Raw genomic sequence first — 16166 nt, 5'->3', positions numbered from 1 at the left:
CCTCTGCCCAGACATGCTCAGCTCAAAATCAGGTAAACGTCAGAGCCTCGCTCCCAAGTCCTGAACCTTTAACACGAGGGAGGCTGGGGAAGGGTCGGGCGCCCCGCAGCCGCCGATGCTCTCCCAGTAAGACAGTCTCTGCCCCCACCACGCAGGCAGCTTGTCCCTGCTTCCCACGGATGGAAATCACGAGGGCATCCCCTGGGAGCTTGTCAGAAATGCACAAGGTCAGCCCCCCCTCGCCCTGCCCCCGCAAAGGGCAGACTCGACCACGTTTTCACCGGATCCTGGGAGCCCGGTCACTGAACTGTTAAGGGTAAGAATGCTACGGGGCTCCCCTCTCGAGACGAAAAGGTAAGAGCCGTGGCAGGTCTGAGAGTTCTGGGAGGGGTGAGGGCACCGCTGAGGAGACAGGATGCCCCCTCCTTGATGGCAGCCGGGAGCCCTGGGGGTCCCCGGGGAGGGCTGGGGGGGGGGGGAGTGTGTCCAAGACCCCCATCCGGCAGCACAGGGACACAGGCTCGCCTCTTCCCTCCGCTCGCCCGCCAGCCGCCTCGGCGAGCGGCCCCTCGGTCCCCACTCCGGCCCGTCACGGGGACAGCTCCTTCCTCCTCGGTGGCTCAGGCTGCGGCCGATCCAACCTTGGCCTCGGGGACCGCTCTGAGGTCCCTCCCCTGGCACCCCGAGTCCCTGAGACTGACTGAGGGACAGTTTTCAACCATCTCGACCTTGGCAGTCACTGACCCCCTTCGAACAGGCGCTGCCGTCCCCGGCAGGCCTGTGGTCCCCCAAGGGCGTGTCTCGCAGAGCACCTGTGTCCCGCACAGGTGAGGCAGCACGGGCTGGGGGTGGGGAGGGGGGCGAGCCGGGGCCTCTGCGGGGAGGGCTGGGAGGGGATCAGGATGGAAAGGCCCAGTCGAGCGTTCGGGAACGAAACCGGTTCAGTCGTGCGACCTCCACACGGGCGCGAATCCAGCTCCGGAGAGCCGGGTCCCAGCCGGTCCAGCCTGAGGCTCGGGGTTCAGAAAAGGAGGGCAGGCCCCGATCCCCGGGCCCCCCAGGTCCCCCGGCAAAGCCACTGGGGTCAAGGCCCCCGTCCCCAGACCTGCCCCTCAGCCCCACTCATCCCGCAGGCCGCCAAGGGCGGCTCCGGCTGCCTCTCCAGCTGCAAGCAGGGCCCGACGGCTATGGAAGGCCTCCAGCTCGGCTCATTATCGGAATTTAATCTGGATTCCGAGAGATCAAGAGGACTTGGTGGAAAGTGGCTGCCACGAGGGGAGAGACGCTGGGGCTAACCCAAAGCCAGCTAATCCCCGGCACCCCGGGGCCTCCCTGGAGCCCCGGCAGAGGCTCGCCAGGGAGCCAGATGGCCCAGCTCCACGCAGCTGGGCGGCTGGTGGCAGCAAAGCCACAGACCCCTCAGCACAGGGGGCAGGCTGGCCACACGGTGGGGTGGCAGGGGCAGGACCTGGGCTCCTCTGGGGATCAGCTCTCGAAGACGATGCGTGTCCCCAACCCCACCCCACCCCACCGGCAGAGCTGGGGAAACGCCAACAGGGGCCCCGCCTCCACACAAGCTCAGGCCTTCCTCCCCATCAGAGACCGCGAAGCTAAGAGATTCGGCGGGGGGGGGGGGGGGGGGGGGAGCAGTGCTGCAGCCAAAACCGGGAGCTCCCGTTTTCTTCTGAGGGTCTCTGCAGCCCCTGTGACAACGGTGATCGTAGTGAAGAAGGTGGTGATGGTGGTGGCAGTAGTGATGATCTAAACCCAGTGACCCTTTATTGAGCACTTACTATGTTCTAAATAAGTATGTCGGGGCGCCTGGGTGGCTCAGTCCATTAAGCATCTGACTTCCGCTCGGGTCATGATCCCGTGGTTCGTAGGTTCGAGCCCCGCGTCGGGCTCGGTGCAGACGGCTCGGGGCCTGGAGCCTGCTTCCGATTCTGTGTCTCCCCCTCTCTCTGCCCCTCCCCCGCTCACGCTCTATCTCCGGCTCAAAAAATAAATAAATAAACAAATAAATAAATAATAAATAAGTATGTTAACCCACTTTATCCTCACCAGAACCCTGGGAGGTAGATGCAATTACTATCCCCATTGTACAGAGGAAGAAACTGAGGCTCCAAGGGTTACTGGTAGATAGTGTCGGTATTTGAACCCACACTCTTACTAGCCGGGCCATCCTACCTGGGGAATTACACAACAGAATCATTTTGCTTCTGTATTAAAAAAAAACAAAACAAAACAACCCACCCAGGAAAAGATATAAATAATTTAAAAAGATTTTTTTAACCTTTTAACTTCCGGAGAATGGAGCTCTCGTCTCCTTGGTTCAGGTACGGAAAGGAAATTTAGAAATCTAAAGATAGCATTCCCATCCCCCGCCTCCCCCCACCCCTGCCACCCCACCCCTGTCACTCTACTGCCCGCCTATTTGGTACTTTGCACCTGTCATGTTATCTCCTCTGCTGGATCGTGAGCTCCTAGCGGGCAGGGACGTGGGTCTGGTTACTCCCACCGGTGCACGGCACACAGCGGGTACTCAAACGTTTGCTGACAAGGGACTTGGGTCTCCCAGCAAGCCAAGCGCTCCCCCAGAGTCAGGGACCCAGAGCAAGGCTCATAGCCCCACAGATTGCCTGTGGCCAAGCTGCTCATCGGGGGCAACCTGCCATGCCCACCCTGGCCCCCTGCTAGAGAGCCACGGACAGCCGTCCCACCCATCCCTCATCCAACCACAGCGACGCGGGCCTTCTCCCCTCCCCTGGGGCCTCTGGAGCCACTCCACGGAGCTAAGCCAGGGTCGAGGGGGCAGCAGCCTCAATCCGGGATGGGACAGGTACCCACGGTGCCAGCAGGTTGAGACAGGCAGAGAGGGGAGCAGCTGCTGGCAGCCGGGGGGACGGGAGGCCAGGGCTCGTGTTCCATTAATCGAGGACTGAGTGGCTCACCCTGCCCGGGCAGCATCTCGTGCCTCTGTCCTCCCCACGACCCACACTTGTCCCTCACTTAGGACCATGGCCTTTGCACTTCCCCTGAGACACTCTCCCCGCTCTCTCCCACTCCCCGTGGCCAGATCCTTCCTGTCACCCGAACATCCCCAGCTCAGCAAGGCCATCAATGACCACTAGCACTCTGCCAGGCCACGCGGCCCGTTTGTTTCCCGTCCACCTTCTCTACCCCGTCGCGGGGAGGGCTGTATCCGCTCAAGTCCTCCCCCCGGGACCTAGGAGTGTGACCTTGTTTGGAAAGGGGGTCTTTGCAGACCCTCCGTGGAGTAAGATGAGGTCATACTGGAGGAAGGCGGGCCCCTAATTCGAGATGACTGGTTTCCTTCTGAGAGAGAGACACACACACACAGTGTCCCGTGAAGGAGCAGAGCCACGTGGCAACAGGGTAGAGGGAACGGACGCAGCTGGAAGCCAAGGGCACCGACAGTGGAGAGCCAGCCCCGGAAGCTGGCAGAGGCTGGAAGGGCCCCCCACCACCTCCCAAAGGCTTCCGAGGGAGCACGGCCCTGCCTCGACTTCAGACGACCAGCCTCCGGCACTGAGCACTTCTCTACTGTCCTCGCAGTACTCTGTCAGGACGCCCCAGAAACCTAGGTCACTCCTCAGCCACCATTCAGATGGGTCCTGCCCTCGTGATCTGAGCTTGTTCGTCCCCACGGTCCAGTTCTGAGGCCGGCACCTGGACGCTCAAGGCGGTGGAAGCAACAGATCGCTGGGCTCACGCGTCTCTGTCCAAGTGCAGGGGCCTCGCACCTCCACGAAGGAGGTCCCGTGCCCGTCAAGCCGGGCTTGCCGCTCTCAGCCTCCAGCGGCCCCCAGCAGTGCGGGGACCGGCGGGTGGCGACACTCCTGGCAGCAAGCCCGGCCCCGGAGGGCGCGAGCCGGCAGTGCTGGAGCAGGTTCCCGCTCACGAGAAGGGGCGGCATCCCGGCCAGAACCCCCGGGGACCGGCGGCCAGGGAAGGGCCACCGCGCTCCTGCACGGGGACCGGAGAAAGAGCAGCACAGGTGCCAGCCGCCAACCCTCGCGGACGCGTTCAGCCAGACCCACTCGGAGGTGAAGCCCCTTGATGGAGATTTCTGAGGCGGCTGTGGGGGGCCTGCCAGGAGGGCTGGGGAGCGAGCCGGGCTCACTCGGGGTTTCTGCACGAGGGGGCAACGGAGCGCTATCGACCAACGGCCTCTGCCTCGCCTCCAGCTCATCAGCCTTCACGAGAAAAGTCAAACATCTGGTTTTGTTCAAGGGTCCTGGGGCAATCTGTGAGCGAACGGAGCAAACGTGTGTCGCACCCCCAGAATGCACTCCACGCTTCTTCCTATGAGTCCGGGGGCCAGGGCACAGGCCGTCAGGGTTGCCTGGGGCAGCGGAGCGTCCACAGTCAGATTCGGAGGCGACTGCCAGGACCGGGTGCCAGTTCCCCCACGCCACACCGCGTCCCTTTCTGGTACCGTCCCCTCCAGGACGGCGTGTAGGGCACTGTGTCCCAGTGGGGGCTCTAAAGTGCAAATTTCGTCCACACTGAGATACCACTGGTCGCCCGTCAGACTGACAGAGACCAAATAGTTCAATGAGAGACGGCGTCCTGAGCGCTTGGGAAACAGGCCTCCTGTCCTACGTGGTTGGTATAAACGGACATGACCTCCAAGGACAGCCGTTCAGCAAAACCTATCAGTTGCCGATGCGTGTACCCTCGGACCGCACAAGTCTGTTTCTAGAGCCGTATCCGACAGACACGACGGACGTGAAGTAACGCGTCCCTGAAAAAAACGTGTCGTCCGCCTGTAACACAGAGAGGTGGGGAACCCGCCACGCACATGCAGGAAGCTGGCTAAGTCCCTCACGGCATGGTGACAAAGAGAAAAAGGACGTTCTGTGTGAACCCACCCGGGATCGTCCAAGGCTTGCTGTGAGGCGAAGAAAAAGCAAGGTGCAGGAGGGAGAATATGAAGAGACGCCCCCTGGAAAGACACACGCTCGCACACACGCGTTTGCGGATTCAGGGAAGCTCACGGCACTGAACTTGAGGCTGCCTGAGAGACGGGCCCCTGGGACTCAGAGCTGGGCGGGAGCTTCAATTTTCACGTTCCTTGCTTTTCTCGCGTCTGAATTTTATGACGTCCGCGCGTCTTAGCTACTCAAACCTGTATCTTCAAAAGAAACACTTTCTGTATACCGCCCCCCCCCCTCCCCCCGGCTCAAGCCCTAATTTGGCCACTTTCTCTCTGGGTGGTGGGGGGAAATGGCCCACCCTTTGCTCTCAGCTCTTAATTCTCCCCACGTCACTGAGGAGTCCCCATCCCGGAGGGCTACGGTGCACGCAGAATGAGGTTACACATGCAAACCAGTGGAAGTAAGAAAGAAGAGTTCGGTTTTCTTAGTGTTTAAGACGACCCCTAACGTGGTGGTGCTTGGGGAGGTGGTGATGGTTCCTAGGTCCCTAGTGTGGTGACAGGTCCCCATTCCCGCTGCACGTGCGAATAAGGGCTGTCCGTCAGGAGGCGCCATGAATCCCTCCATTAGTTACTGACGAAGTGGCATCGTGCGACGACAGAAGACGATAAAAGTCTGCCAGCCTGAGACATCTTGAAAGCCAACTGCTGGGTGTCACCGCCTGGGTCACATCCACCTTGGGAGCCCATCATGTCCTTGTCCGATGCTCCAGCCCGTCTCTCAGCCTTCTTCCCCCCCGGGAGACCTCAAAACTAAATCAATGTAAGATTTTGGTTCCTGACTCCGTGATTCTCGGAAGCCTGAGGTCTCTCTCTGCCTGGTTAGTCAGGTTCTGCTCCCCCAACATTTTATTACAAATGGCCACCTTCATTGCTTGCCTGACCTCATGGGCTGGGGTTCGCAGTGAGGCGCAGGGTAGACCTCCCCCCAAAATGTTTCTCCCTCTTCCCTACCCGCGTCCCCTCGGTGCCCATGAACGCATGCCAGACCCAGACCCCCCCATAAATACCCACGTGGCTCACCTGGCTGTCTCCAATTCCTAACTCAATCTGCTGACAGGGGCTAGTTTTAAGACACAGCGACATACACCATCAACTTTCTTGAAAAAATACATTCCGTGGAGGGGGCCTGGCACACGGTGGGTGACCCGTGGCGGAAGCGGCCACGACTGCCCCCTGCCCCAAACTGGCCCCATCCCCCGGCCGCCACCCCCGTCTTCCTCTGCCACTGAAGGAAGCTCAGGACGCCCCCCAGGGACCAGTCACAGCACCCACCTGCCCCAGTGCTCCTGCAGCACCTGGTAAACGCTGATCCGGAACGTCTCATTATCGAAGCGTTCCCGGATGTAGTCCTTGTAGATCCGGAATTCGGCGGCGGTCACGGCTTCCCCTTCTGGGATCTTGGAAAGATCGAACCGGAACTCCCGGTGGTGGTAACGCGGGTGGAAGAACTCTTTGTCGTGCTCCACTAGAGAGGAAGAAAGCACACGCGGGCACCGAAAGCTCGTCAGTAACCGGCTCTCACCCTCGTGGCTCAGCGTCCCAGCCTGCCCACCGCCGGGCCCCCCCGGTGCCACCTGCCCGTTCCCGCTGACCTGGTGCAGCCGGGGTGGGGGTGGGGGTGGGGTCGCAGCCACAGACCCTACGGCCGCCTTGAACGACAGCAATGACTCTCCATCAACCCGCTGGGGAGAGTGGGGCACAGACCCAGCCGTCCCAGGGACCCTGGACAGACTCGGGTTCACGGGAGCTCGGGCTTGCGTTCAAATCCGGGCTCTGCCGCTAAGGAGCTGGCCTGCACGAGGTACCAAGTCATCTCTCTGGACCTCGATTTCCTCATCTAAAAATAAGGACAATAGTCCTCCTTCGTGGGTTGTTGTGAGAGTTAAGTAACCAAATTCTCATAAGCAGGAGTGTTTATTTTGGGGGGGGGGTTGTTAATGTCTATTTATATTTGAGAGAAAGAGTGCACGTGAGTATGCGAGCAGCGGGAGGGAGGAGGGGCACAGAGAGACAGAGACAGAATCGGAAGCAGGCTCCAGGCTCCGAGCCGTCAGCACAGAGCCCGACGCGGGGCTCGAACTCACGAACTGTGAGATCGTGACCTGAGCCGAAGTCAGATCCTTAAGCGACTGAGCCACCCAGGCGCCCCACCCCAGATGTTTCTAACGGCCACCAGGGTTTACAACCACAGCCTTAGAGTGAAAGCAGAAAAAAGAGGTGAACGGCAAGGTCAGGGGACGTGGCTTTTGAAAATGGCTTCTGGATAAAGTAAGGCAAAGGCCTCAGTGCTCCTGCTTCATTCTGGCGGCGATCCTAGCCTCAGGTATGATACCCGCTGCATCGATAATAAACGCCCCAATGATATAAGCCCCAAATGGGTGTTTCTGGGAGTGGACCTGTGATTCCCAAGGTGCACGCATCCTCTGGTCCAAAATGGAACAGGGGAGGGGTGGGGAGAGACCAGACAGGCAGGGAAAATAGTGGAACCAGCTTGGCCAGAAGAGAGGAGAAACATGCCAGTTTCGTCTAGAGCTTTGGCTTAATGAACTCTAGAAGCTCTCAGGCTGGGTCAGGGCTACCCCGGCTGCGAGCAGGACGTGAACGCCTTTGAGGAAGAAGGTCCCCAACAGTGGCAGCCCAAAGGCCCTTCCTACAGATCTCCATTAAAAAAAAAAAATCTGTTTTAAACCTTAATAGTAGTTCTGAAAGATACTGCGATGGGGGCAGGGGTGTTGAGGAATTATCCACTCATCAGGGGCAGCCCTCAAGGCCAGGGGACTCTGGCTGGGCACAGGAGTGACCTCTCCAGAAACCACTGGATCTGTAGAACATTTCCTTTCTGACCCGGTCTACGGGCAAGGCTGAGCTGGGTGGCAAACAATGGTGATGGGCACGCGCCGCCAGTCCCCCAACTCTGATATGCAGAAGTGGGGAGGGAGGGGTCTTTGTGGTAGCTTCTAGGAAGTACAGCCCACTGGGGACCACGGGAGCTTCGGGAGGGGGCACAGCAAAGACCCTCGACTCTGTCACTGAGGAAATGCCCGGGGCCGGTCCTCTGTCATCCTTCTAGCTCATCCAACCTTCAGGTCATCCAAGGAGGTGGGCACAATGCCACATTGGCAGGGAAGGCACCTGAGACCCAAGAGGTGTGGGGTGGCCTGCCCGGGGCCAAAGAGCCGGGACTCGAACCCAGGCCCCACCAAATCCCAGCCACGCATCTCAGTGGCTGAGCCAACAGCCCCGCAAGACCAATTCCTGTGCCTGTTGTCAGAACATTCTCATTGCGTGACAGCACGCGTCCGGAACGCGCTCGAACCGTGTGTGCGGTTCTGCACACGGTCAAGGTGAACCTCCCCACGGAGCTCCTCCCAGATCGACAGAGCATCACCCCCCAGCACCCCTCTGCTCTCCCCAACTTCTCAAGCCACAGGCTGGTTTTCCTTGTTTTTGAATATTATAAACAGGGATTCACACGGTACGTATTCTTTTGTACTCGACTTGTTTTTTTTTTTTTAATTTGTTTTTGAGAAACAGAGAGAGAGCACAAGCAGGGGACGGGCAGAGAGAAAGGCAGACACAGAACCGGAAGCAGGCTCCGGGCTCCGAGCTGTCAGCACAGAGCCCAACGCAGGGCTCGAACTCACGAACCGTGAGATCATGACGTGAGCCGAAGTCAGACGCTCAACCGACTGAGCCACCCAGGCGCCCCTGAAATGTCCCCTTACACAGTCCTATTTAAGTCCCATGGGGCTGTGGAATATGAGAGGGGCATTCCACGGCCCCCCTCCTTCCCCCCATGCCGACAGACTGCACAGATCAAGTCTCCATTTCCAACCATCGGCCTCTGTCCTCCCCCAGAGAACGTGGGTGCAGAACCCCCAGCTTGCAGCAAAGATGCCTGAAGAACCCAGAAGTTCTGGGTGTTCACGAAGCACCAGCTCTGGGCACTTTCCAGCATCATCTGATCGACTCTGGTGAGGCAGGATGGATCCCCATTTTACAGATGAGGAACCGGAGGCTCGGGGACTTGCCCAAGATTACAGGTGAAGTGAGTGGCTGGCCTCCAGAAGCCCACGGTCTTGAGCTTTACACTTTCTGGAACCAGGTGAGCTCAGCTCAAATCTCAGCTGTGTCTATCAGCTGTGTGGTCTTGACCGCGTTCCCTAACCTCTGCATGCCTCCCCTTGCCCCGGGGACAATAATGAGAACGGCCCTTTCTCGCTGAGCTGTCCAGAGTCAGCACCTAACAGCAATGCTGGGCAAACACAACCAATTCCCGTCCTGGGCCTCTCAAACGATGAGCCGAGAGAACGACGGTCGGTGCAGAAGGAGGAGCCTTATGCGCGTGTGGGTACCTGACAACTGTATTTGAAAAAGAGTGCGGATAGACCGAACACTAAAGACATGTGCGAATAAGCACGACATGAACACAGGTGCCATCACTAAAGCCACCCCCAAACAAGGAGAGAAAAGACTGATGCATAATCACAAAGCTCAATCTGTGGCAGCAGGTGCACACATAACCTTTTAAACGCCGAAGATAAAAATGCATCTTACCTGTGAAGACAGTGAAGCGATCAGGGTTATACGGTTTCTTTTGTTAAAACGATACAGGCACCGAGCGTCCAGCTACATTTCTTGCAAACATTCGCAGGCCCTTTCGGGCGGCTTTCTGAGCAAATTGCCCTCGCTAATTATTTCAGGGCAATGAGCAGCATAAACCACATGGACCTCCTGTGCTTCCTAAGACCACGGCATCGTGGGTTTTAAAAATAACTTTGTGATTTATCAAAGAAAGAACAGTCATTCCTCCCCCCCCCCCAAAAAAAGAGCAGTTAATAATTCAAAGTCCAAACCAAACTCCCAATCTCGTATTTCCAAGGCTTCCATTTTACACAGCAGTCGCCCCACAGCACAGAATCTACACCATTTCGATCTCAGGGGTCAAGACGGTTCAGCTCTCGCCGCGAAAGCAGAGAAATGCATGTACTTTGAGGGAGTAAATACGTCTTCACATTTCCTTGTCACGTCACCATTCCTGATTACCCAAGACCTGGGTTTTGAAATAACTGCCTAGAGTTGTTATCTCCCTTTGTCCATGCAGAAAAGCTTTCCAAAGGGAACCCAGAGCCTAGGAATCTAGCTTTTTCTGCACTGACCTCTGCACTCCAGCACCCCACCGGCTAAGAGAGCTCTCGGGCATTAACCACGACTTTCATCTTTCAAAGATGAAAAGGGCCCAGATCTCCGAGACCAAGAGAGAAGTCCTAAGAAGACGGATTCCGGGAAACACCATTCCCCAAAGCCGATTTTCGTGTCCTTTTACAAAAGGCTGGAATTAATAACCCCCACGCTGGTCCTGGGAGGGGTAATTCTGGGTGGGAGAATGTCAGTGTTTATGGACATTTATCTGTTTAGCAGAGGCAGGTGGGAACAGGAAGCCACCCACCCGGGCGTCCCTTCTCACCACCCGCTGACACGTCAGGGAACACCTCTGCCCCATGCAGGTGACCACGGTCACGACACCCGACACGCAGACTCTCGCAGCCGGCTGGGTGCTTACCCTTCCGCGTCTGCATCCTTCACTCAGCCTCCCCCCGTGTGGCTGTGTGTAGTCATGGGTCATTCGTCTGCACTGCTGTATAGAACCCCGTTGTGGGTACAGGCCCCCGTCTCCTCTTTGAGGGTAGTTTCCAGTCTGGGGCTGTTACACACCCTGCTTTGAGGAACATCCTGGTGCGTGCCTTTTGGCGAACACGTTTCTGTTGGATAAACACTCTGACGCGGGACAGCAGGTCAGCGGGCAGGTAATCGCTGGTCTTCGGTAGATGCACCTGACTGTTCCCATGTCAAGAATGTGGGGGTAACGGCAACGGGGCCAAATGAGACACAGCCCCCAGAGGAACAGTTCGTTTTAGTTTCTGTTTGTAGACCCCAGTGCATTTGTTTACGTTTGAGGGACTTCTTCACACGGAAGACGGTGAATCCAGTCTTGAGGAAGGATGGGGACAACCAGCCCCAGAGGACAGGGAAGGGCACCGCGGGCAGAGGAGACAGACTGGTCCAAAGATCTCCAGTTCTGAGCCTCTTTAATAAAGATGACGCTCCGGGAGGCAAGAGAACCAATCAAGAGTCCACAATATAACCAGAAGCCAGAACTGACTTCTCAAGGACGCCTGACTGCTCGAGATCCCACGCGTCAGAAACCTCCCCCATCCTGACTTGACTCTAAAACTTCCAACCCAGGCTCCTTTCCTTCCTACAGAGATATACTTCACCCGGAAGGTTCTGTCACACGTCCAGAACTCCCTGGAGCTGACTGTTACCAAGGCAGCTGTCGGAAGGCAACCGGTGGCCCGGAAGCCTTGGGCATGTCAACTTCCAGGATGGCTCTACATTCATTCGAAGATTTACCCGGCGAGATGACGGAGTCTGGAAAGCTGCCCGAGGCACGCCAGAAATCGGGAGCTCTGGAAAGTGGAACAGGCGTACCCAACTACTCCCAGAGGAAGAGGTTCTCTTAGTAACACGACGGTTGGCACTCGGCTGTGCAACCGTTCCAGAAGAAGACAGGGCGCTGTCCGCACGCGCAGTGAAGGAATAGCACGCAAAAGCGTAAAATGATACATGCTTCCAGGAAAATAGCTCAGCGTCTCCTCGCGCCCCAATGTACTCGCTCAACAAATGCTCCTTGACCGCCCCAGCGGGGTGTGGGAGAGCGCCCCATTGTCCTGAGATTCGAGAAACACCGATAAAAGCCCAGTTAGGTCGAGGCTCTGTCCCCTGCCTAATCCCTGAGCTAGGTAATGCCTATCGCTTTTTAAGTTTTATGTTTAATATTTAGTACTAAAAACAGTAATACGTTATTAATATTAATTATCATATTCATTTATAGATTGTATTATTTCATTGCAATTCAACGTAATTTAATATTAATCATTTAATATTTTAAAACATACATAAGGTTCACCATCTTTTTAAACAAATTTTTTTAATGTTTATTTCGTTTTGAGGCAGAAACACAGCATGAACGGGGGAGGGGCAGAGAGAGACGGAGACACAGAATCCGAAGCAGATTCCAGGCTCCGAGCTGTCAGCCCAGAGCCCGACGCGGGGCTGGGACTCACGGACCGCGAGATGGTGACCTGAGCAGAAACCAAGAGTCGGACGCTTGAGCGACTGAGCCACCCAGGAGCCTCGGTAACTATATTTTTCACTTTTCGAGGGACTGTCGTGCCGTTTCCCACGGAGCCTGCATCGTCTTACCGTCCCACCAACCGTACTCGAGGGCTCTGGTCTCTGCTTGTCCTCACCAGGAAGGGTCGACTTGTCTTCTGGCGTTCCGTTTTGACGGCAGCCAGGCGGATGGCAGCGCGGTGGACGGCCACGATTACACAGGCCCTCCCGCGGGCCTGGATGCCGCGTCACAGGGGTCACACACAGGATCTCACGGGACCCTTATCGAAGCCCTACTCAGAGGCAGGCAGGCACGTGAATCAGGTCCATTCTACAGATGAAGACGATAAGGCTCAGAGAGGTCAAGTCGCTTCCCCACAGCCACACAGCCGGTCCGAACACCCACATGGTGCCCGCATCACCGGCCGCGGGACCCCCTCCCTGACGCTGGACACGGCCACCGCCCGCACAGCTGCGGAGATCATCAGGTAAGGACACAGCTCGGAAGCACAGCAAGTTCGCCACATCCGCCTCCTTACACGCTAAGCTCGGCGAGTGAAGACCGCATCCCACTCGGGTCCCTCTCCAGTTTGCAAGTTCGGCTCCTGCCCAAGGCCAGAGCCGCCCCCGAGAGAGGCCGACAGCTCCAAGACTGGCCCGTCTCCCCATCGTCCCTCCCTAGCCCCCCGCCTGGCGGAGGGCACACAAGCAGCATTGTCTCCCCGCCCCCGAAACCGCTGCTTCAACTCTCGAACTTTCCACCAAATACTTGGGCTGCCGAGGAGACCACCTGGGGTCCCAGCGCCGGGCGCTCCGAGAGGGTCTTTGGAGACACTGCCTCCTTGTTAGATGCCCAGAGACCCAGGCGCAGAGGCGAGGCCGCTGGCAGGCCAGGCGTTTGTCATCCTGCGCGGCACAGATGTGGGGTGGGGGTGGGGCAGGGGAATTACTGTACCGCAAGATTAAACACTTCAGTGCCAACATGTGCTCAGTGTTGCTCGAACAATGTTATCATTGTGAATTGAATGGACCAAAGGGTTTAGGGGATGGGGTGGGGAGAGGGAGAAAAGATGGGTTTAATTATCTCTAGGGCTGAAGCCAGTTATTTGCCTAAAAAGACCCAGACGCTGTGGAACTGGAAAGAAAAATGGGCTGTAAGCACATGTCGAGCCTCCTGCCGTAAGCCCAGGCGGCCAGCCCTCATTCGTGGGCGCCCCAGCTCCGCGGAGGGAGGAAGCCAGCCCCCGGGGGTCTCCGGGTCCCCAAATCCCGTTCCTGGTCAATTGCGAGCGGAGGCAAAGAACGGAAACCAGTCGCTGTTTTCGGCTCGACCGGTGATTCTCAACCGCGGGGATTCTGTCCTCCCCTCAACCCCACCAAGGGATATTGGGCAATGCTTGGATTCGGTTTTGTTTTGCCACAACTGACGGGGTATTTGCCACTGGCAGCTAGTGGGTGGAGGCCAGGGACATTGCTAAACATCCTGCAACGCACAGCACAGCCCCCCACCCCTTCAGGGAATGGTCCGGCCCCAACTGTCAACCACGCGAGTTGAGACTCCCTGAGCAAACAGACAAACGACTCCTAAGAGAGTCAGGAATCCCGGGTTTGGGCCCCATCCGGGCTCTCGGCTAGGTGAGCGGGACCCCAGGCACCCTGGACCTCGGCTTTTCCCTGCAGAACGAGGGGACAGATTTCATCGGTCTCGCCCCCTCCCTGCACTCCCATCAGGGCTGTACCGTGGAAAGCTGCCAACGTTCTACCAGTTTTGACCTATAAGGGTTCAACCTCACGCCTCTACGCTTGACCTCTGTGTCTGTGCTTCCGATATGACTGCCACTAACCCACAGGTGTCTGCGGGGCACCTTGACACGTGGCTGGTGCTGCTGGGACCCGAAGGCTTCCATTTATTCTAGCGTGATTCGTCTGACTCTAAACGGCCACGTGAAGCCAGCGGCTCCCGTATCGGGCAGCACAGACGCAGAGCGTTTCCGTCCGGGAAGAAGGTTCTATTGGGCAGCCATGCTTCGCCGTTATCGGTGTGCTGGCTTCTTTTTTTTTTTTTTTTTTTTTTTTTTTTTAATTTTTTTTCAACGTTTTTTATTTATTATTTTTGGGACAGAGAGAGACAGAGCATGAACGGGGAAGGGGCAGAGAGAGAGGGAGACACAGAATCGGAAACAGGCTCCAGGCTCCGAGCCATCAGCCCGGAGCCCGACGCGGGGCTCGAACTCACGGACCGCGAGATCGTGACCTGGCTGAAGTCGGACGCTTAACCGACTGCGCCACCCAGGCGCCCCCGGTGTGCTGGCTTCTTAAAGCACCAAGACGATGTGTAAAGCTCACTGCAAACCAGGGTCTGAACACATGTTCTCGGAGATACGAGAGGAGGTTTTTTTCCCCCCAGCTCAAAGACACCCCCATTGTGAAAAATGCCATGGAGACGGGGAGAGGTTAATCCTTGAGTTGGGTGCGAGGCCTGGGACGGAAGCTGGTGGCTCCGCGGCTCTGGGTTCTGTCTTTGCTCTAGGTCACCCTGGCGCCCCAGCCCCTTCCCTCGTGCGGAGCTGGGCTCGTCTCGATGGTCGCAGCCCCACAGGGCGTAACATCCCTTAACCTCCCCTCCCCCACCCGCCCCGTTCTTTCCCGCCTAGAACTGAACTGCTCTGATTAGTTTGATGGGCCTGCTGACCTGTTTATTAACGGTCTCCTCTTCTAGGTTTTAACTCCAAGAGCATACACACTGAGCAACAGGACGTTAACAGGTTTCAACCGTGGAGCTGTACAATGGGAGAGCTCTAGAAATACTGAATTCTGGGTGCCTGGGCGGTTCAGTCGGTTAAGCGTCCGACTCGTGATTTTGGCTCAGGTCATGATCTCACAGCTCATGGGATCGAGCCCCATGTCAGGCTCTGTGCTGACAGTGTGGAGCCTGCTTGGGATTCTCCCTCTTCCTTTCTCTCTTCTCCTCCCCCACTTACGCTCTCTTTCTTTCTCTCTGTCAAAAACCAATCAATCAATGCATCAATCAACCCTTCATCGGGTTGCTGTTGGCTCAAAATAGACCAGGGACTGGCCAACTCCAGAATTACCAGGGAGCTCATTAACACAGAGATCACTGGCATTTGTAATTCAGGGGGTCTGGGGTGGAGCCTAAGAACCAGCATTCCTAACACATTCTCAGGAGGTACTGGCGGTCTGGGGGCCCCGCTTTAAGAACTGCTAGGACAGAGGCTGTGTGTAGAATGCCACCACCCAGAGAGGTCCTGAACGATGTTAGCTGTCACTATTTGCTTGTTCTCCACTGTCCCATCTGCTCTGTCGCTTGCCTGACTCTTGGCAGGTTCTCCAGTATCTCAGTGAAGACTCTTCAGAAACCTCCCCAACTGGCACCCTCGCCTCACTCGGCTCAAGAGCAATACATAACTGGGTCGGGGGGGGGGGGGGGGGACACGGGTTCGAACACAGGCTCTGCCAACCACCGGCAGGGACTCAGGACAAGTTAACCCATCTCTGGGAGGCTCAGCTTGCCCCTCTGTAAAATGGAGACATTAAGGGGCCTCCAGTTACGGGGCCTTTTGAGAATTCAAGGTCACAGAGGCAGGGGGTGGAGGGGGACACATGTGCCCTAACCACAGCAGCCCCCCCCCCCCACCCAGGGCGGCCCCTACTGGGGAGAGGAGCTGCTTTGGGACAGGAGGGAGCCTCTCCAGACCTTGCCCCAAAGCAGCCAGAGACTCCAGGGTCAGCTGGGCACATACAGCTGGCTTAAGGTATTTTAGAAGCAAATCAAATCAAATGAGAATTTATAATCCTTCCTGAGGTCTGGGCTCCATCAACCGAAACTCATCAGACCCCCCCCCCCCCCCCCCCCCCGTGCAGGTGCAGCTAAGGAAGAGACTGTTGTGCGTTTCCTTCACGCTGGGCTCCCATCTCCCTTTCAAAATAAAAGCTTCTCTAAAGCCCAGTACTTGACCGAACCACAGACCGCTGCACACAGGATAGTGTACGTGAGGTGTGCAAAGGC

At 57.2% G+C, this 16166-nt stretch overlaps 1 protein-coding gene across 1 annotated transcript in view; it reads right to left on the bottom strand.

Annotated features, from left to right (window-relative positions):
- Positions 1 to 16166, bottom strand: part of BMP7 (bone morphogenetic protein 7) — an 89521-nt gene that overhangs the window by 51770 nt on the left and 21585 nt on the right. The window contains exon 2 of the mRNA XM_042930597.1: positions 6236 to 6428. Coding sequence (XP_042786531.1) covers positions 6236 to 6428 — 193 coding nt within the window. The remainder of the gene's footprint in view (positions 1 to 6235; positions 6429 to 16166) is intronic.

Source organism: Panthera leo, chromosome A3, assembly GCF_018350215.1.
Source record: "Panthera leo isolate Ple1 chromosome A3, P.leo_Ple1_pat1.1, whole genome shotgun sequence".
Classification (NCBI taxonomy): Eukaryota; Metazoa; Chordata; class Mammalia; order Carnivora; family Felidae; genus Panthera; species Panthera leo.
The sequence above is the reverse complement of the archived record's forward strand: the minus strand, read 5'-3'. Positions and strand labels throughout refer to the sequence as shown.